At 29.1% G+C, this 23,483-nt stretch overlaps 1 protein-coding gene across 1 annotated transcript; it reads left to right on the top strand.

The window, feature by feature from the left end:
* Window positions 1-1,991: 1,991 nt before the first annotated feature.
* On the top strand, window positions 1,992-22,639 carry CtsB (Cathepsin B). Its single transcript, XM_075361196.1, has 7 exons — window positions 1,992-2,150; window positions 3,455-3,619; window positions 6,656-6,868; window positions 9,516-9,716; window positions 12,577-12,721; window positions 17,165-17,281; window positions 21,997-22,639. The coding sequence occupies exons 2-7, from the start codon at window positions 3,461-3,463 to the stop codon at window positions 22,197-22,199; spliced, it is 1,038 nt and encodes a 345-aa protein (XP_075217311.1). The 5' UTR covers window positions 1,992-2,150; window positions 3,455-3,460; the 3' UTR covers window positions 22,200-22,639.
* The last annotated feature ends 844 nt before the right edge of the window (window positions 22,640-23,483 follow it).

The raw sequence follows: 23,483 nt of genomic DNA on the forward strand, positions 1-23,483 counted from the left end.
TCTAGTTAAGATTTTTGATGCATGACTAGTTAAGCTAATTGTTCTGTATTCTTCACATTTATCTGCCCCTGCTTTCTTTGGTATCATTACTATAACACTTTTTTTGAAGTCTGACGGAAATTCCCCTTTTTCATAAATATTACACACCAGTTTGTATAAACTACCAATCGCTTCCTCACCTGCACTGCGCAGTAATTCTACAGGTATTCCGTCTATTCCAGGAGCCTTTCTGCCATTTAAATCTTTTAATGCTCTCTTAAATTCAGATCTCAGTATTGTTTCTCCCATTTCATCCTCCTCAACTTCCTCTATAACACCATTTTCTAATTCATTTCCTCCGTATAACTCTTCAATATATTCCACCCATCTATCGACTTTACCTTTCGTATTATATATTGGTGTACCATCTTTGTTTAACACATTATTAGATTTTAATTTATGTACCCCAAAATTTTCCTTAACTTTCCTGTATGCTCCGTCTATTTTACCAATGTTCATTTCTCTTTCCACTTCTGAACACTTTTCTTTAATCCACTCTTCTTTCGCTAGTTTGCACTTCCTGTTTATAGCATTTCTTAATTGTCGATAGTTCCTTTTACTTTCTTCATCACTACCATTCTTATATTTTCTACGTTCAAAACCCAAGGTTTTCAACGTCTGAAACCCAAGGTTTTCTACCAGTTCTCTTTATTCCGCCTAAGTTTGCTTCTGCTGATTTAAGAATTTTCTTTTTAACATTCTCCTATTCTTCTTCTACGTTTTCTACCTTATCTTTTTTACTCAGACCTCTTGCGATGTCCTCCTCAAAAATCTTCTTTACTTCCTCTTCCTCAAGCTTCTCTAAATTCCACCGATTCATCTGACACCTTTTCTTCAGGTTTTTAAACCCCAATCTACATTTCATTATCACCAAATTATGGTCGCTATCAATGTCTGCTCCAGGGTAAGTTTTGCAGTCAACGAGTTGATTTCTAAATCTTTGCTTAACCATGATATAATCTATCTGATACCTTGCAGTTTCTCCTGGCTTTTTCCAAGTGTATATTCTTCTATTATGATTTTTAAATTGGGTGTTGGCAATTACTAAATTATACTTTGTGCAAAACTCTATAAGTCGGTCCCCTCTTTCATTCCTTTTGCCCAGCTCGTATTCACCCACTATATTTCCTTCCTTGACTTTTCCAATGCTTGCATTCCAATCTCCAACTATTATTAAATTTTCATCTCCTTTTACGTGTTTAATTGCTTCATCAATCTCTTCGTATACACATTCTACCTCATCATCATCATGGGCGCTTGTAGGCATATAGACGTTAACAATCGTTGTCGGTTTAGGTTTTGATTTTATCCTTATTACAATGATTCTATCGCTATGCGTCTTGAAATACTCCACTCTCCTCCCTATCTTCTTGTTCATCACGAAACCTTCTCCTGCCTGCCCATTATTTGACGCTGTATTTATAACGTTTAAAATTGCAATTGTTAATATTACTTGATTCTTTTTCTCTTTGTTTAAAAATATCGGTTTATGAAATTTCACTATATTTAAGCGATTTAAGATATTTATAATTATTTACTTTTTCTTTTTTTTAAATGTACACTAGCTTCAAAGTTTTGTTTTAGTGTATCATAAAAACATTCTAAACTAATGTTTCCAACTACTTTTTATTTAAATGCAATGTTAGCATTTTCTATATCTTTAGTAACTAATAAATAATTTTTTTTTTTATTTCTTAATATGAGTACATTTTACTGTATATAGAAATTTGATTCAAATGAAATTTTTTACTTATTATTATATGGTTTCCAAAGTTAAACGATTTATTTGGTAGCAGGATAATAAATATTTTTACATTTTCTTCGCTGAAAGTTTAATAGCAGTGACACGCATGCAATGTAATGACGTAGGTTAAAACTTGCATTAATAGCATTACTATTAATTTTTGTCATACAAAAAACATTATTTTTTGGGAGATGGAGGGAATTTTTTTACTTAGGTGTTGTAAAAGTGTCCGATTGGATGTATATAATTGATCATTAGTTCTATAATCGTGATCGTTTGAAGTCGCGTTTCGTACGTGTTACTACTTTAAATAGGCGACCAGTGAGCGATTCTTGTACTACAAGTTATTCGTTGTTCAGCTCATGAGGTGGGTTGTGTTAGAATACATTTTATTTTTTTAAATTTCCGTGATAATTTATTTTTAATATTTTTTATGATGATACTTTTTACAAATATTTAACGATTGAATGATTAAATAAATAAGTAGGTTATTTGTTTTGGAAGTAGTAGTTTGCTAAGTGGTTTGTTTTGTTGTAAACGTAAGGTAAGTTTGCAAAAAATAACTTTTGTAAGAGTTGATATACCTTTTTTTAGGTAGATGTTTGCATATGATGCAGGAATGAGATTGAAGTTTTCAACATTTTCAATTAAATAAAATGTAAAAAATTAAATGGATCATAGAACAAGTAAAAGTACAAATAAGAAGCTTGAGAGTATGTTGGTTTCAAAGAAATAAAGACAAAATTGCCAGAAAGAAGAAATGGAAACTTTGAATACTGTAACATCTGTATGCAGATCTAGTCAAAATGGAATCAGATAATTTTATGATTAAATATTTTTATAAAAAAAAAAAATTATGAATTTTTGAAGAAGTATTATGTAAATTAATATCTCAGTAGTCAGGGTTTCTCTTTCACTATAGAAAAGAAATCTGTGATAAATTTACCTGTATGATAAGCTAAGCATTAATAGGATTTTAAATTGAGGAGCAGCTGTTTGTCGTAAATTCTACAGTACTTTCTGTGCAGCGAGTGGAAAATCAATACTTTACTCAAGGCCTTCAATGCCAAGCCTGTAAATATATATATATTGTTTTAAATCCATTTTTTTTAATATTGTTCAGGAGTTGAAATGAAGAATGTAAAGTGTTTAGGACATCTGGCTTTACCTGATAGGCAACACGTCCAATGGGGCTTTTCATTGAACAATAGGAAATAGAGTTCTGAGACAATCCAGTTGATATAAATTACCTTAAAGATCACCATTAAGTACCATAAGAAAAGTAACTGCTATGCTTGTTGCTACAAGCAAAACAACCTGACCAACAAAACCTGTCTGTTATTGGAAAAGAAAAATTTGAGTTAGGGGATGATCAATTCAATTAGGAATTGCATCTGAACTGATAATCTGATTTTTCTGATATTCTTCTGTTTTATCTGAGTAAATTGTAAGAAAATATGACTTTGTGGCTATTGTGTGTCCATGGCACATGAAACAGTTGCATTGAGCTCTATTTTGATACAAAGCATTTAAATTAAACCTGAATGGTGGATTTTTTGTGTAAAAATTAATTTATAAATGCATCTATTTATGTACTATAGTTTTAAAACTTATCTAAGAAACTTTTTTTCATTAACATACATTATTATGTTTGTTTTTTTAAATTTATAGTACAAGATGACCACTCCACATATCACATTTCTGTTATGCATTACACTAACCTGTAGATTAATTGTTTGTGAACCGACTACTGCTTCTTCAGCACCCAGCCATGAGTTACATCCACTATCTGACGAATTTATCGATCATATAAATTCACTTGCCAAAACATGGAAGGTAAGGTTTTAACTTTTAGTAAATGAGTTTATACTGTATTTATGTTTTAAGTAATTTATTTTTTTATGATTCCTAATTTTTATTTGAACAGTTGTTTATAAAGATTATTACAGTTAGCCTACTTAAAATTTTATTTTTAAAATTATGAAAAAATAAATAACTTGTCAATTGTTATCTTTTCAAATTACAGTTTGCTTAATAATAAATTTTGGATGTTGAATTATTATTTTATGCATAGTAAATAGAGACATTGCTTTTAGGCTTTACGTTCACAAAATTCTAGTCCCAAGACTTTCTCATTATAAAAACCAAGAAGAGTCAATACAATGTCATCCATCAGTTGTTCTTGCTATCAAAAATCTAGAATTTTTTTTATTTCACTTTTATATTAATCTATGCATTTATTTTTTAAAAATGCTGATTTGAAAGTTGAAGTCATGTTGCTCTGCTACTATTACAGGCAATTTGTCATCAAAATAGGCTGTATTTGAAAATCCTTACCTACAGATTGATCTTTTGTCCATGTGTTAGGGGTGATGAGGGAAGCTTAACTCCAGATTTATAACATCTCCCTCCCATAGATTTTTGAAAAATTTGAAAAACTCAAAAAGTTTTTGAAATGCGTTTTTCTCTGAATCTATGCATTTTAGAGAAAAGGTTTTCAAACAAAAACTGTAGAGGACATTCTCCTCTACAATTAATGTCCTTGAAGTTATGCCGTATAATTTGAAATTGAAATACTAGGTGGCGCTGAAGTTGTAAACAACTAGACCGGTTTCGAACACGTGCCCAATTCACAACATTTTCACACTTTCACAAGCTACAGCTCCAAAACTGTAAGTCATACAAGAAAATTGTTTAAATAAAAGGAGAATGTCCTCTTTTTGTTTGAAAACTTTTCTCTAAAATGCATAGATTCAGAGAAAAACGCATTTCAAAAACTTTTTGAGTTTTTAAAAAATCTATGGGTGGGGATGTTAAAAATCTGGAGTTAACATATGGAAAAAAACATCAATCGGTAGGTAAGGATTTTTAAATAAAAATACAAATTGACTGTACTATGACAGATACTCTTAAGTCCCTTCCTTAAGCCTCCTGATTAATATTATTACTACCACCAGTATGAAGACGTACTTTTCCAGGCAACAGATATTTTCTTTTATTATTTACACCTTTACTGTTACTAGTTACAGAAAATTAAAAATCTAGATCCAAGTCATTAAACTTGCTGCCTGAATCCTGCAGCTCTTGTATTATTTATTCAAACTGTATATCAAATTATATTTTTAGAAATATGCTTCCTATTGGCTAAAGGAGCTAGATCTAAAGTTCCTGCTTTTTCATATAGTGGTTCAGCTACAAAGCCTTTCTTCTTCAGCCATGACAAAAACAGATGTCATTTATGGGATAATATGTTTGTGTAGTATAATGATATCAAAAAAAGATTATTATTTTGTTGATTTTAAATAATTCAGAAACCTTACATAGTTTGTACTGAAAATTATAGTGAAAGTAAAAGTGTGAAATATCAAGCTCTACTGTCTGTTTTGCAAAGAATAAAAATAATGTACGACAACAATTTTTCTTCTGCTGTTACTGTCATTGCAGCTGATAAGTTGGTAGAATATTCTTTTAAAATAGAAATGACAATACTTGGAAGCTTTCTGGTGTTTGGAGTATGTAAAGAATTTTCTAAGATCAGTGTGGTACTAGACTTAAAAGACTTGTACAGTTTAAGTATGAGGGTCATTCAAATGTGAACTGGAATTTTTTCCACTTGAACTGAGGAAGAGCAGTGAATGTGGTGGGGTGCTGCTGGTAGTTAGTTGGCTATGTGTGGAGGGGAGCAATCCCCCCCCACACATACTAATTATCACAAAGTTAAATGAAAGATGATAAAGAGAATTATGTCTTCTCTTTTATGTTATTATATACAATCAAGGAGAATGTTATGAAGCAGTTTAGTAGGCTTTTTGTAGCTTCACAAAATTCATGAGGAATCCATGCATTAACCTGGTGTGTTTCACACGTAAATGTCTAACGAGCCTTTTATAGGAGTGCGAGTGGTCCTACACCCACGGCGGTAGGTGATGTCCCATATTGTAGTGAAATTTTTGAGCAGGAGATACCATTTTCCATTGTGCAACGAATTGTTATCCAATTTCTCTCCAACAAAGGTGTCGAATCCTCTGAAATTTGACCCCTGGCATAGTTCAGAGACACTACCCTGTCAGTAACTGAAGTGTTTGATTGGGCCAAAAAATTTTGAAATGAATTGCTTTGAATAAGGAGAAGCATTTTTGGACTGTATTATTACATTTGACAAAACATGGGTTCACCAACAACCCTGGAAAGCAAGAGATTAAGTATAGAGTAGTGGAAAAGAAGGGAGGGGGCACCAATCAAGGCCAAGAAATGCTTGTCAGCTGGAAAAGTTCTGGCAACTGTGTTTAGAACTCAAAAGGTGTACTGCTGTTTGATTTCCTGCATGAACAAAGGATGGTAAATGCCGCACATTACTGTCTTATTTTCTTACATATGTTCTAGATTTTTTTTGTCAAAATTCTGAGGAATTTAATAACATTTTTCATCAAAGAAATCTATGAAGTAATTGTTTACTTGAGATGAATTCTGTGTATGCCTTACCAGTTTATATTTACTGGTTGACTTGTACTGTACATTTTATGGAATTAATTTTTTGAGAGCTGATTCTACTTAATGTGGTAACTTGAAAAAATTAATCCATTGTATATTTTTGAGATTTAAATCGCATCTAAAATGAATTAGAAAAGCGAGGACTGCAGTAAGTTATAATTTTTTTAAGTACTTAATAATATTCATTCTGTTTCTGTATATTTTTTCTCATTAAATTTTTTAAGATTGTGAAACCAGAATTTGAAGGCATAAATTCAATATATTTGTAATGTTATTGTGGTTGTTTACAATCTGTTTGGAAATATTTACAGGCAGGAAGAAAATTCAATATATTTATAATTTTATTGTGGTTGTTTGCAATCTGTTTGGAAATATTTACAGGCAGGAAGAAATTTTCACAAAGACATTCCATTGGGCTATTTGAAAACTTTAATGGGAGTTCATCCTGACTCACATAAAAATAGACTGGAACCTCTAGTACAAGGTGAAGAATCTTTTAAGGACCTTCCAGAAGAATTTGACTCGAGAACTAATTGGCCAAATTGTCCCACTATCAGAGAAATCCGTGACCAAGGCTCATGTGGTTCTTGTTGGGTACGTTATGTTATTATTAATCATAATAGTTTATAGATTTGTATACTATTTTCTGATTTATTAAAGAATAATTCTTTGCTTTTAGTTGAAATTATTAAGATAATTGCTTTTAACATAAATTTGTGACAATATGGTTACAAAAACAGTTTTTTTTTTTCAAGGAAAATATGTGGATGGGTGTGATATAACTCAAAAGCCGTATATGACAGAATGTTACGCTATGAGTGCACTGCTGCTGTGTTTAAAATTAGAAAAAATTAAAAAAATTGTATAATTAAATTGATACAGATCAGTATTTGAGTATAGTACAATATTTATATATATATATATATATATATATATATATATATATATATATTACAATAGGAATATTACAAGTGAATAATATATACTATATCATAAAGGGCTTATTATAATTGAGGTAAGAGTGTGAGGTGCTTCTACAAAAATCAAATTTTCAATTAAATTAATTAAACTTCAGACAAATTTAAGGAATCTGAAAAGTTGTCAGTTTAGTCTCATTTCTTAAAGTATTGGTCAATTCTGCGTACTAGTTAAAATGTGCAAAGTAATGTTGTAAGAAATATGCAATCAAGGAGAATGTTATGAAACAGTTTCTAGTAGGATCAAGGAGAATGTTATGAAGCAGTTTCTAGTAGGCTTATTGCAGCTTCACCAAATGACACGAGGAATCCACGCATTAACTTGGTGTGCTCCATACGTAAATGTCTAAGAAGCCATTTGTCATTATTTGAAGTCTTCATGGTGACTGATACACACTGGTGACATGTACAATGCACAAGCTTTAATGTGATTCACTTCTGTCTAGTACAGCCACCCATTCTGCCAAGCACTCTTCATTAAACATATTAGGAATAAGCATTAACAAGATGAATAATACACTAATTGAGCAGAATTTCTTTGTGTTACATTAGTTCTGTTTGAAATTTCTAACTGGCAAGAAACCCAGCAGAAACCATATTTTATTTGCAATTTTAAGAATAGAATCATGTGTGAATGTCCAGAATTATCAGATGTATAGTTTGAATATCAAATAATATCTAAAACCGTTACTAAATCATAGTGCTGTAGGATGGTTAGATACCTTTATTTATTCATTTAAAAACTTTACTTCATGAAGGATGTGCATTTGTAACCTGGATCGGGTGACTCTTACTTTATCAATTATTTCAAATTTCAAGAGTTTACAAAAGCTAGAAATATTACAAATATGTAATATTGCTTGAAAAATATGTTGCTGGTCTCCTTATTGTCAAAAATAAAACCAGTTTTTTTTTTTAATCTATTTGGTTTAAATTATAATCACCATTGTAGTTTCATCTTAACAGTTCATCAAAATCTTTATGATATACTATTTGGTATTCTTTTGTTAAATATCAATATAAAAAGAAGAGTTCTGGCATGAGGGTTGGTAAAAATGTATATATATATATATATATATATACATCTTTTTTGTTTTTAAGGAAAAATTGCATTTTATATACAGAACATTTCGGGATTACTAGCTGAATTTTAGGAACTGATTCAGGACACCAAAATGAGCAAAAAAGTTCATATTGATGTAAGTCCTATTTTGCTTTGTTTTCCTTCTGGACTGTATTTTGTGATTTTCAACAAAAAGATAATTTCTCATGAAGGGGGAAATCTACTTTAATTAAGTTCAATTTTCTTAATGTTATTTTTCGTAGGATAGTCAGTACTCACAATTGCTGGTAAGTGGATACTCTATTTTTATATAAATAGTTTAATTTAATTTGGCAAATTTGATAAAAAATTTTAAAAATGTCACCTTCAATAATTTCAAATGGTGGCCATCTTATGTTTTAATCTTCAATATCTTTTTGATTATTTATTTAATTAAATTTTTACTTTTACAAAATTTATTAAGCATTTTATTTTGAACAAAATGACACCTCATTTGCAAAATTCGGTTGACAAACATTTGAGTTATTGCAGACAACAAACCCGGCTATATGCTTGTGGACCGCAATGCAAACTGACAATTTTTTGCCTGTTGTTATTTCCTCTACTAAATGTAATAAAAGTTATTAATAATAAGTAATAATGGAAAATTAATAAAAATTATCACATTCCTTTTAATGCGCAAGCTGTCTGCAATAACTCAAGTGTTTGTCAATGGATTTTTACAAATGAGGTGTCATTTTGTTCAAGATGAAATGCTTAATAAATTTTGTAAAATAAAAATTTAATCAAATAATTAGAAAGATATTGAAGATTAAAATATAAAATGGTCTCCATTTTGAAATTTTTAAAGGTGATGTTTTCAAAGTTTTTTATTTTGTAGAACAGGACACTAGTCTTAGATTTACCAGATTTAATGTAGGTTTACCCATTCCTGTGAAATTTTTTTTTGTTGAAAATCACAAAATGATGTCCTGAATCAGTTCCTGAAGTTTGGTTAATTTGTCCCAGAACATTCCGTATATCAGATTTAAACACAGAAATTTTAACCAATTATACCGGACAGCATTTACTTTGCTTGTAACAAGCAGAGATAAAATATGTATTACTTATTTAATAAATATGATACATAAATTCAGTGTCAATTGTTTGATTTAATTTAACAGAGGTTTTAAAATTTATTGTATATTTTGTTACATTCTAGGCTTTTGGAGCTGTTGAATCCATGAGTGATAGAGTTTGTATACATTCAAATGCAACTCAGAATTTCCACTTTTCATCTGAAAATCTTGTAAGTTGTTGTCATTTTTGTGGTTTTGGTTGTAATGGTGGTTTTCCTGGTATGGCTTGGAAACATTGGGTTACCACTGGTATCGTCTCCGGTGGACTTTATGATTCTCATCAGGTAATTTGTATGATTTCATTTCATTAAATTATATATAATATATTTTACCAAAATGAATTATTTTAAGAATCATATTATTCTTTTGTAATGTTAAAAATAAAAACCACCTACTACAGAATATTGAGATAAGAAGCATTTTACTTTAATTTTATTATGAAAGTACTTTCGCAGGATCCCGCATTTTGTTTTGTTTTATTTTTCTTGTTTTGTGAAACTTTTATTGATGTAAGCTACTTCTCTGATTTTAGGAGGTAAAACCAAATGTGTAAGTACACTTTGAACTTTGTAGAATATTACATAAGCTTGATTTTTACAAATTTTGAATTTTGTAAATCTGACTTTTTGGAGTACCCTTTCTGACACATCATTGGTGAAGGAGCTGGCAATTATTTACATTTACAGTGTTACTGCTTTTTATCTTGCAATGCCATGTCACTTTTTAATTTAATTTTTTCAGCATTTCTTGTTCTGTATGATATTACAGGTTTATCATTTCTAGGAATGAATGCATACAGCTGTTTTTTAAAAAGTTATTCTGTATTTGTATAGGTATTAAACGGTTGTCCTTTTGGAAGCATGTTCAATTAACTGATGATGTGTACAGCCTCACATAATGTTCCTGTCTGTTAGGAATAGTCTCATTTTTCTGATACATTTTTATCTTTTCCATTCCTTTGTACTTCATATCCCCTTTTCTTTTCTTTTTTTATTAAAATTTTGAGTACAAAATGTTTAATTTGTATGTCAAACTAATTTTTTTTTTTATAATATGCAAAGTTAAAATGGAAATATTAACCAGTTAGACCTTGATGAAAGGTCTATATAATAAAAATGAAAGGTATATAATAATAGGTGTATGGACAAACTGATCTGTTCCATTTTTCAGTCCAAATATTTTATTTCTTTACATCAATTGTATTTTTCCTCTGACTATTACAATATGTTTTCAGATTAAAAGTTTCTGTTTTCAAATATGTGCGATTCACAATGATAAAAGTTTTTTTTTTTTGAAGAGTTATACTTCTAAAAAATAGTAATTTAATCCATTAGTTTAGCTAACAAGATATGAACCTATACTTGGTTTTCCTAAAGTATAATTAAATAAATATTTTATTTATTTTATAGTGGCAAATTTTGTTACATTTTTTCCACTGAAATAATTATCAAAATTTTTTCTTGAAATAATTACCAAAATGAATATGTGTATTTATTTACAACTATGTAATACCATTTGAAACAAACTCCTTTCTTTTCTCAGCTGGATAAAAAAAATGTGTAGTTATTTTATATTAATGGCAATAAAATAATAATTTACTTACTACCAATAAATCACAAATTTAATCTTTTTTGTATAGATTCATTACTGATGCTTGTTCGTGATGTGCTAATGTTTTATTAACTTTTTAAAATTTTTATTTTATCTTAACCTTTTCTTGTTTGTTTTATCAGTATTATAATTAGTGTTACATAAATGATAGGTTTCAAATTCAGTCCTGAACATTTTAACATCTGTTGAAAGCAAATGATAATTAGAAAAATTAAAATAACATATGCATTTAAACATAAGTAAAATAAACTTTACAAACCTGCTTTATGTTGTAGCAAACATTTTTTAGTTTGAAATTGTTTAAAGATTAATATGTTATATAAAGGTGAATGCTATAAAAATTAAAAATATATTTTACTTTTAAAAATAATTTTTGTCTTGTACAGATTGTGAAATGATTTAATGTAGAAATGTAGATTATGTAAACTATCTACATAAAAGGTTTTAAATTGTCCTGCATATGTAATAAATGTTCATGTATTATTTGTGTTTTACATCCATTTTGATTCAATGTTAATCAGCCAGTTTAATAAACATTAGTAGGTAAAGTTTCATTATTTTCAGTACTGTTTCACTTGCAAATGGCGATCATTCTTGTGGTGAATGTAATATAAGTTATGGAGTATAATATATCTGTGAAAACGTTTTTTTATCTGTGGAGAAACTATGAAATCTCAAAATAATTTTAATAAAGCACATTAAATGGAATAAAACTCAGAAAAAGTCAAGCTTTGAAACAGAGTATAATTAATTTATATTAAGAGATATATACCATTCTAAGGTTTAGAACTGTGTATCCTACATACCATATTTTATTTGTCAAAAGGATTTTTGAGGTAAAGTAATTTTTTTATTTTAATTTTGCGATTTATTGATTATAAAGTTATGCTCACATAATTTTCTGTGTTATCTCCACAGTATGCAATTAAAGGTATTCCAATGAAGTGCATGGATACATTTAGAAAAGTCTTTGTACTCATATAGATAACACTTGCTTATTGACACTATTAAACTGTCAAATATCATTGGCTATATGATATGCTGATCTATGACTTGTATCTATGTGGGTGGCTATTTCATTCAGTGTGAAGCGATAGTTTTCCTGCAGTGTGGCATCATCTGTCATAACAGCCTCTAACATTAGTGTTTGGTATCCCTGACCTAATCAAGGAAAATTGATGCAAAAGTGACGTAAACCTGAACTTCCTAGTCCACTTGCTGTAGTGTTAGATATGCATCACCATATTTATCTTTCATTTATTGATTCACTCCAACAAATTTTATCCTTTTGCTACTTAAAAAAAGAAACCATTACAGAATGCTACAAATGTAGCTGTATCATGACTGTTATTGCATTATACTGCTACCTATCAGTTTTTCTTCAAATTGTGAATATTGTTCCCAACTAATAGAACACTGGCAGTGTTTTGAATTTTCACCACTTTTAAAATTTTTTGTTTGCCTCTCCTTCAGAAATGAAGGTACTGATCATTGTTGCTAATTTTGTTATTTTTTGTGTATGTGATGTTGCAGGGTTGTCAACCTTACCTGATTTCTCCATGTGAACACCATGTTAATGGGACACGTCCACCATGTAAAGAAGGTGGTAAAACTCCAGTATGTGTTAAATCATGTGAAAAGAATTACAATGTTCCTTACAAAAAGGATTTACATCGTGGTATGTACTAGTTAAATAGAGAATAAGTAAAAGTGAACTAGGGAAGGCAAAAATATGTTTTACATTTTAAGGTCTTAATTTTGTTTGTCTTGGACTCTGCAGTTCATCCAGTTTCATGTACATTTTTATGTTTATAACAACTCAAAAGCAGTTAGCTTTATTTAAACAATTTTTATCTTATATAGAAGATTAAGAAAACCTCTTAATAGTTTTTGTTACCTAATTATTGCTTGATTAATTAATATAATATAAAAATGGATTTTTTGAAGGACTGAAATCATCTGTTGGAAAATATTACCTGTATTTAGTATTGAAAATTTTGTATTGGGATTATTAGTAAACATATATTAATTTCATGATGTGGTCTTAATACTCATCAGAATCTGTCTGGAGAATAACAATGGTTTTATATTTAGCCATGCGTGTTTGTTTGTTTGTTTTAAATTTAAAATATGTTTGGTATATACTTAACATAATATTTATTGTACATTACAAAAAAGTAAGAGAAATGCAAATAATTTATTATTTATTTAATAATTTATGAAAAATCAATCATATTACTTTACAATCTCATAAGTTATTGTTAAATCTCGTCATACAAGCATTTGACCTCAGCAAATCATTGACCAGAAAAGCGATAAGAAATTTATTTTGTAATAATAAATTTAATAGAAATTAATTTCTAATTCAGATAAGATTGTTTTCATATATATATATATATATGACAAATATATTACAATAATAAACATGATTTTACAAAAACAGGATATATTTCTCTTAGTATTAAATTATAACAACAAAGATAACAGTTGTTTACTGTTATTGTATTATGCATTTAATTTTGCTGAATCTAGAATGTCAAAATATGGAAGTATCAAATTTTATAAATCACAAAAATACTACTTATTATTTTTTTATTCACAATCATTAGTTCAAGTATTAAGATTTTTTCCCAAACCACTTTTCTTTTTCTGATTCTTTTCCATATTTTCAGGTTAGTCGTTTCTGCAAGTCATCTCCAACTTCATTATTTCCTTATGTTTCTACCTTATATGGAGTTTTATTTATGTTTTATATTAATAAACAATGGATTTTCCAAATTAGTATGTTTTTTATAATAAGACTGACTGAAACAGTTATTTCTTCATAAAATTGAGCGAACAGAACAAGATATTTTCCTTTTCAGAATTTTTTTTGTTCCATCCTAATTTTCAATTTTTTCTAAAAGAACAATAATCCTTAATGTTAAAATTCCTAAAAATAAGTGTTAATATATTGTAATCAATTCAGATTGGTATCTTTCTTACACTACAAACTTAATTTCTTATAAGTAATTGTAATTGGGTAGTTAGCCTGTTGTTGCTTAAATAAATAAAAAGTAAAACTATGAATATTGAATGATGGTTCATGTAGTAATAAATAAATTGCTGTTATGTAATAGTATATTGGACACATTGAAGAAAACAACAAAAAACAATTACTTCTCTTCCTTCCCCTTCCTCCTAGTAAGCCTGGCTTGCGTACTAGTTATTCTTGAGAACAGCTAGCTGTTTTCAGGAAATCACTTGCACTAGTGTCTCATGTATGTTCAGTGACAGCCATTTCATTTTGGCACCTAACAAATAAATTGCTGAGAGCAATCTTATCTAGGTAAGATGATAAAACTGTAGGTTGTAATAATGTCCATGATCATCTGTAATTGTTACCTTGTTGAGAAAATATCACTAGGACATAATCCAAGCCCATGTGTAGTGAACTAAATGAATAAGTAATTGTACTTGCCTTTTTAGTTTATGGAAGTTGCCATTTCTCTTATTATTTAGGATAAATTGAACCCAAGACCAGTTAATTTAGAAGCCAGCATACTGATCATTTCACCAACTGGTTGGTCTCTTCCTTAATTTTTCTTGTTTCATGTATGTATTTTGGTTATGTGACAATAGTGAACTAATTTATATTTGATGTTAAATTAACTATTAACAACAAATAAACAAAAAGAAGGCCAGATAAGGCATGATGTCAAATAAAGGGAGGGGCATTAACTAAAAAAACTGTATAAAGATATCAGAAATTTAAAGATACCAATACAATAAGTATTGACAATGGAGTGGTTCTGAAACGCTCAACATATAATAAAAGAATGAAGCTAAGAAAGGTAAACATTACTCAACATAGAAACTATAGTGATCTTAGCAGAAAAGATAGTAATAATTATTATCTTAATAATAACAATCAATTAATGCCTTCAAATTTATTTTATTTGCTTCTAACTTTGTTTATTATCTTATATATTCAAAACTATTATTATATATATCATTGTTATATTCACTTCAACATTGCACTCAACTTCAACTTCACTTTTATATGCACTTCAACTTCTTCCCTTTTTTTTATACTGTTTTTATATTGTGATATTCTGATCAAAGTTTCCCCTGATCCTTCTAGGCAATTGCTAAGGCATTTCCTTCTGTTGCCTCTAGATTATCAAATTTACCCATTCCTGATACAATCTATGATATTTATTATTATTAATCTGAATTATTTATTTATACAGAGTTTCCTAAAATATAAATAAAGATATGTTTTTAATTAAAAATGTTGCATTCTCAAGAGGTACATTGAACATTTCTGGTCCTGAGAAGGAGTGAGTTAAGTTAGCTGCCAGAGTGGTCAACAAAGGTGATAGGAGGCAGGTTGGCATCAGTTATCATAGGTTAGCTCTGAGAAGAGTCATTTAGTTAGTCTGGGTGCTGTATTTCACAAGTGGCAGCTCACCATCTGGCTGCCGGTCAGAAGACTATAATGGGTTAATTGGCTTCTACTTTTAAGTGGTCCTGTAAAGAGGCTAGAATTCCTGGGCATTGAGTCATTTTCATTTTTCTTCTTGTTTTGTTTAGAGACTTCTGATCGGCTGAGTTGTGTACAATATTGATCTGAATAATGATTATTCTGACAAGTTGTGATGGCTCAGTCCACCATTAGTCATAATACTGAATCAATCAGTAGGCTGTTTTATACTAACTGGGAACAAGTAATTACATGAAATTGGATCTGAGACAATTTGGTATATTATTTAATTATTTGGTTTTTTTATGTGTAGCTAAAGTAATGACACTTGTTCAGAAAAACTTTTTATTTACAGTCCACTTATACATGCACTCTATCACCTTGGAAATAGTTCCCTTGTGGAAGCCACACAACATTTTAAAAAACAGTTTTCCTATTCTTCATAGCAGTGTTGGAACTCAGAAACCAGAATATCCTTCAGATGATTGGTTACATTTTTTTTCTACTATTCCAAATTGGTTTCCTTTGTGGTGTATTTTTAAAGTTGGGAACAGGAAAAAGTTGCAGAGGCTCAAGTCAGGTGAATAAGGTGGTTGAGGAACTACAGGAATGTTTTCCTTTGCCAAAAACTCATTGAGAGTGCAGTGTGACAAGATACATTGTCATAATGCAGCATCCAGTTGTCTTTGATGGCTGGTCTCACGCAGGCAGCTCTTTTCTGCAGTCTTTCAAAAATATTTCTGTAAACATATTGATTTACAGTCTGTCCTGTAAGCAGAAACTTCTTATGGACAATCCCATTACTATTGAAGAAACAAATTAGCATGGTTTTGATTTTTGATTTGCTCATTTTTGCTTTTTTTGGGATGTGGTGAGTTTGAAGTGTGCCACTCCTTGCTATGGCGTTATGTTTCAGGGTCTTACTCAAATATTCAAGATTCATCACCAGTAATAACATTTTTTAGAAAATCAGGGTCAGTTTCAATTCATCCTAGAAGATCATGGCACATTTCCACTCTGTTGTTTTTCTGTTCAACTTTGAGGTTTCTTGGGACCAATTTTGCACAAATTTTTTCCATGTCCAATTTGTTTGTAACAATTTGATGGACTGTGGTATGGTTCAAATTTAGTTGTTCTGCAATCATTCTGACCGTTAAATCATTGGTCATACCGTATCAAGTCTCTGATTCGCTCAACATTTCAGTTTTTTTTTTTGACATTAATTGTCTTTCAGAGCATGGATCGTCCGGACTGATTCCCAGCAATCTGAAAATGCTTTTAACCACCTAAAAACTTGGGCCCGTGACAGAGCATAATCTCCATATGCCCTTTTCAATTTTGAAAAAGTTTCAGTAGCATTCTCACAGAGTAACAAAAAAATTGATTGCACAATGTTGCTCATAATTAGTATTATCATCATTTTTGTTACGCACAACAAAAAATCGTTTCATGTAAAGTTTATTTATGTCTCATGTGGCAACAATGGACTAAAAATATTAATTCCTAATATAAATGAACTGCTCATAAAACCATATGTTTACTAGTAACTTTCAGTGTTGCCATTCTGGCTGCCAAAAAAAATTAGTTTGATACTTTATTTACAGACCTCGTATGTATATTTCTCTATTGTCAGTAATATTTCTTCTTTTTTTATAGGTAGTAAGGCATACTCTATAAATGGTGGTGAGAAAGCTATACAAGCAGAAATATTTAAAAATGGTCCTGTTGAAGGTGCTTTTACTGTTTATGAAGATTTTGTACAATATAAATCTGGTATATGTTATTATTTTATTTTACTAAGTATATAAGTGAAACCTACCATTAAGGTTATTTATAAGATCTCTTTAAAAAAAAAGTCACTTTTTTAAAAAAATTTATCTTAAAACTGATGCAATGTTCATCAGCTCATTAGAATTTGATGGTAGCTTTTGGTTTAATTTATGTAGTAGCAGCTACTGGTGGTGATGTAGTTCTTTGGTATTTATTTGCTTAATAGATTCTTATTTATCTGATTTACAGTATTCATAAATTTTAAACTGTGTTAGTGAGTTTCCTATATGATATTTTTGAAAATTTCATCATATGATTTATATTATTAGTTCAGTTTGAAAATCTGCTCATTTTCCAATTTCGTGGAAACTGTACTTCTAAAGAGCGCTTTTCAAATTATTTGTGCTAACCTTTTTCAAAAGTCTAAAGGAAACATTTTTCATGAATTTAAAAAAAAAAAATAAAAACTCAATGTCCCCTAGAACAATTTCTGTATTGAAAGCAAGTTTTTTATAATTTTTACCAATTAAAAAAAAAATTTATCATAATGTGAATAATTCTTATTTTTATTGATATCTTTGCCCTTAGTGTATTTTATATCAAAAGGTCAAAACCTTATACCAAATATACTGTCTAATAGCTGATAAACACTGAATGTTGTAAAACTTGCTTTATAAAATAAAAAAATGTGATTATAAATGAGAACATTTTTTTTTTCTGGTGTAATATATATATATATCCTTTACGAAATATTTCAATATCATTTTTTTTTTTAAGATTAACATTGCTATGCAGAGGGCTTTTTATGTTAAACTTATCAGTTTTCTCTGTAGGTTTAAAATATTTATTGGTTTTAGTAAGTTTTAATAAAATTATATACAATGAATCATTAATCAATTCCATGTTTGTAGTTAACTATTAATGTCATTTTCTGACTCATGAATATTTATGTCTGACTCATACATTATAATGTTGGTTTGTGACTAATCCAGAACAAACAGCTAACATTTTTATTATAACAGTGATAATGAATCATCTTCATTAAAAAATGCTTAGTTTTAATTGTTAAAAGCTTTACATTACGTGATGTAACTTAATTTTTTAAATGCATTTCGACCTAATATATTTATTTTTTATTTTTATTAATAAATAAAGTATACAAGCCATTAATAAGGTAGAAAGGATGAGCTCGTCCTTTGGATAATTATCATCAGAGGAAGATAATTGATTTAATAGAAAACTACATGACATATATTTGTCATGTTTTAAAATACCAAGAAACAAGAAATCATTATTCATTTTCTATTATATGTGGTTTCACTTGAATTTAGGTCATACAACATGATTAATAAAGCATTATAAATTCACACAATGAATTAAAACTTTCTTTCCTTTCTAATGTGTATATTGCAATTTGTTTAACTATTGAACATTAAGCAACTTCCCAATGGCTCAATGAGATGAGGATGATATGTATATATGACATGTAAATGATGTGTAATCTTGTACAGACTGAGGTCAACCATTCTTGAGACATGAGGTTAATTGAACCTCAACCACCAAAGTACACCAGAAACGTAACTTTTACTAGGGTTTGGAGCCCAGTACCTTCAACTTTAAAGATCATAACACTACAAATATGACTAATAGAGCAATTAAATACACACATAATAAGAAAGTGAAGTTAAATAATGAAATAAATTCCATAAAAATATAGGGGTTGAAAATGGATATGATAATATTTTAATATTTATAAAAAAAAATTACTATCAAAATAACAAAATAATACCAAAGTTAGCATCTCGACTGGATCATGCCATGATATTTTGATTGAAATATTGAACATGCTTCAAGTTGCAGCAAAGTTTACTCATCATTCAATGACCAAACAGCAGAAAAAACATCAAGTGGACATTTGTTGGTAACTTCTTAAACAAGCCAATGGCGATGAAATAGTAATGCAAAGGATCATGATGGGGACGAAACTGGGTTTACGGGTACAACATTGAGACAAAAGTTCAATCATCAAAAAATCATACATTACAAAAATTGCTACTAACACGTAAAGTCAAATATCAATAATATGAAAACTAAACGAGGTAGCAAAAATCCAAGAACATATGGTTACAAAGGATGTTGTGCAGAGTACAATACTGCCAACCACATGTCACTAAATATCTCTGTTGGTGCACAATTAAAAATGTTCAGTTATTTTCTGAACAGACCTTTATACATCTACAGTTACAACTTGTTTTCACGCATTACACTTAATACTTATAACTTCAGAGACATTATTATAATTCTCTAGCATTTTTGGGAAGCGAATGTAAGTTTTAGAATCGTACAAAAACACTGGCACACCCATACTCTTGTGAAATTCATTTTATGTTCTTATTTACCTTTCCTACTAGAGTTCTTTGAATGGTTTGTAACAACCTTCAATGTTTTTAGTTTTTCCTGCACCTGGTAGCCTCTTTTGTTCTCACATTACAGCTTTCATAATTTTTAACTTGTACAATTTCTCCTCGTACCACTGCTTCTATAAACCAGCTTAAGGTTGCTGTAGAATTTAAAGACTGAAGTACCTAGATGAAAATGTGTGAAGAAATAATTTATTGCAAATAAACAGCCTATTATTAAAATGATGGAATTTAAAGATCCAGGGGGTACATGTGTCACCATAAATCGTCTTTTGAAGTAGCTTATTCTGTATATAAAAAATAGTTATTGAGTGTGCATTTGAAATAGACATTTATTTCTTCACGTCTGTGTTTGTTGCTTATTCCTTAGACGTTTCTCTACTTTACCCACTTCTATATGGAATCCATTGCTTGAGTTGTAATCTACCCAAACTTCTCAACAATACTGCCTTTCTAAGGCAATGAAAGGTGTTTTTGATATCAAAATATAAATGTACTATTGATAGAAAATTTTTAATTGAACATTTTTAACACAAGAACCTAATAATTAGAAAATAAGAAAATATTCAAAAATTGTTTACATAAAATCTAAGATCAGGTGAGCATTTTCATTACTAAAAATAAATCATCATAATCATTTAGAGAAAATGGTAAATTTTATTTATGAATGTTAAATGAATGAAAAAATAATTAAAACAGCGATAGTATAAATTAAATTTCCACTTACCAACAATTTAAAAAGGTTGGAAAAAACAATTTAAAAGCCAAAAATTTTAAATTGTTGGCAAGTGGAAATTTAATTTATACAATTGTATTAATACCAACAATGCCAAATGCTTAGTAAATTAAAAAAACAGCATTCATCACTTTATTCATCCATCTTACTTTCACAACAATAGAACAAGCCCCAAGTCCCCAGTCTCTAAAAGCCTCAATCCATATCCTCTCTCTTCCTTTCATCCATGCTTCACCTCCATATGACGAGAACTCCATAAATAGCATCTGGCTAACATCTTCATTAACTAACTAGAAGGTCAGACTTCTACTATATAATAATTCCCTCTTCTTTTTGAAGGCTTCCTTTGTCATTGCCATTCTTCCTTTTATTTTCATTGCATTCTTCCAGTCCTTTTGTCATCATTAATATCACCATTTTTGGATTTAAAATTAATTTGTAAAGATAATAAAATAATATTTGATATTTTTAGAAAGTGTCTGCCCACCGATAGATATCGCCAATCTTTTGTCAATGCCACATAAGATAATATGTGTGTAATGTAGTGATTTACAAAGCAAAAACAAGGTGTTTTTGGTCTAGAAACTTATCATAAAGTGAATCTTATTCAACGTATAGCCTAGTTCATTTTTCTAGAAAAACCACTAAAAAATCCAGAAAAATATTGACAAAAGTTTTTAAGAAAACCACTTTACTTCATAATAATAGAAAATAAGGAATTGAAAAACATGTACATTGGCCTCCATACAGCAGCAAGATAAAAATATTTTTAAAAACACAAATTTAACATTTCTGTAACATCTACAGGATTTGGTGGGAAGTCACTTTACACTGTAATAAATCCAGCTCACCGCTGATATTGCTCACTGCTGCTGGAAAAAGTGGGGAGGATAAGCCATGGTGGAGATCGTCTAGTATATTCATTCGTGTAGGATGACCTTAGTCATAGTCAAGTCTGCAACAATGGCAGGTACAAGTGCATTCACTGTCGAAGAGCATTTTTTAACTTGTATGTGGGTCTACGAATGCCCACACACTGGCAAAACATTACAGACATTAAGAATGACTTCTTTGGGAAATTGTGGTCTCTGTTCTTAAAAACACTGAAAATAACAACCCCGCTAAAAAGTTGAAATCTATGAATTGATTTTTAAAGATAATTACAATTTAGGATGGATGGAATAATTTAAAAAAAAAAAATTGAAATTTGAAAAAAGGAACTGATCTAGATACTGTGGTAGATAAACTATCTTTTTTTACTTTTTTGTTTTTTTGATAGTTTATAGAAATGTATAGGATAAATTGTAGATAACATAAACGGTTGTATATTTCCATATATGTGTTCAATTAATTTTAAAAAAAACCTTTTCCTTCATAAATTTTTAAATTAGATTATATAGTTTATTTCTTGCAAAGTTTTTTCTTAGGATCTCGGATTTATATATTTTGTTTAAATTCTTTGAAGTTACAAGGAAATAAGCAAAATTCTTGAAACATTGCGTGAATTTTATGGAAAAAATAAATCTTTTAAATTTACATTTGCATTAAATTTTTTGTTACAGGAGTATACAATCATGTTACTGGAAAAGCATTAGGAGGTCATGCTATTAGAATAATTGGATGGGGAAAAGAAAATAACACTCCTTACTGGTTAATTGCTAATTCTTGGAATACTGATTGGGGTGACAAAGGTTTATTTAAGATATTACGAGGAAAAGATGAATGTGGCATTGAATCTGAGATAAATGCTGGAATACCCAAATAATATAAAACAGATCTTATATATAGAATACATACAGTATAATTATTTGACATGTTAATTTTAGAATATAAAATTCATGTGTTTATATAATGTTAGATTTTTCACAGTTTCATTCTTATTGCTCAAGAATTTTTTAATTCCTTATAATTAGTGTATAAGAGTACCATCTAGACTAAACATGATGAGCTTTTTGTTTTTGGAATTAAATAGTAATAATAACTTAATTACTGAACATGTTAACATTTTGATTGCTCATGTAAAGTTTTATATAATTTTTTATAGGTATGGTATTTTTTATTTTAAAAACTTATTATTGTGTGATATCAACATGAAATGACAGTAATTTTTATTTTTATTGTGTATTGTATCAAAAATTTATATTGTTTTTTGTAAATTTTATAATCATTATATGAATAAATTGTTATAGTTATGCACAATTGTAATTATTTTTGTTTTATATTTATAGATTGATTATGAATTCTCTGCTCTTAGGAGTGAAGGATCTCAAGAAAACAGCACCACCTCTTTTTCTCCTTTTCATCCTGTATTTTTTTATTATCATGGTTATAGTTAAGTGGCGTTAAAAAGCTTTAATGTTTTAATCATCCACTTAAGAAAAAATTAATAATAATTGAAAAAATTATAAAGTTCATTTTTTGGCTCTGTTTAAATTGTTAAACCAGATCGGTGATCAATTGATACAAACAAATTATAAGCCATTTTGTGTTTTTTTAATTCAAACTTAAAATGGATTTTTTTATTTGACTTTTATAGATGTTGGTAAATTAATATATTTAACATATACCTGTCTAAAGCAGAATCCAAGCAGCATTGATATATACATACAGTGACTCTTTTTAAAATCTTAATTTTTATGTGTTTTTTTTTTTTTAACTTAATGTAAGAACATCAAAGGATAAAATTTATATTACTGACTCTTCCATTAAGCCTTTCACATGGTCTGAAATATTTTTATTGACTGTTTTCTGTTTAAGGTTTTGTTTTACCTGGTAACAGCAATATCCCATTTAATCTGTTTTTAACCTAATCTTCTTTTGTAACACCTATGATCTGTTCAAATTATACTTCACATTATTCTGTTTTATTACTTTTGCATTCAACCTCTTTATTCTCAAAAATGACAAAAGAAAATGAAATCAATTAGAATTATTCAATGGAAGAAATTGTGCCCTTTTTATCTTTCAAAAACATTACCATTAATTAAGTACTTACACTGTAGACTTGTGATATGACTGATGAATTGCACAGAGGAAAGGGATTATTATT

The sequence above is a fragment of the Lycorma delicatula genome, chromosome 3, assembly GCF_047948215.1.
Source record: "Lycorma delicatula isolate Av1 chromosome 3, ASM4794821v1, whole genome shotgun sequence".
NCBI lineage: Eukaryota > Metazoa > Arthropoda > Insecta > Hemiptera > Fulgoridae > Lycorma > Lycorma delicatula.

What these genes read in the sequence shown, in the direction of transcription:
- CtsB (XM_075361196.1), top strand. Translation starts at nt 3,461, where the DNA reads ATGACCACTCCACATATCACATTTCTGTTATGCATTACACTAACCTGT. An exon ending in CACTTGCCAAAACATGGAAG is followed by an intron (nt 3,620 to 6,655) that starts GTAAGGTTTTAA and finishes AAATATTTACAG; the next exon opens with GCAGGAAGAAATTTTCACAA. An exon ending in GACTTTATGATTCTCATCAG is followed by an intron (nt 9,717 to 12,576) that starts GTAATTTGTATG and finishes GTGATGTTGCAG; the next exon opens with GGTTGTCAACCTTACCTGAT.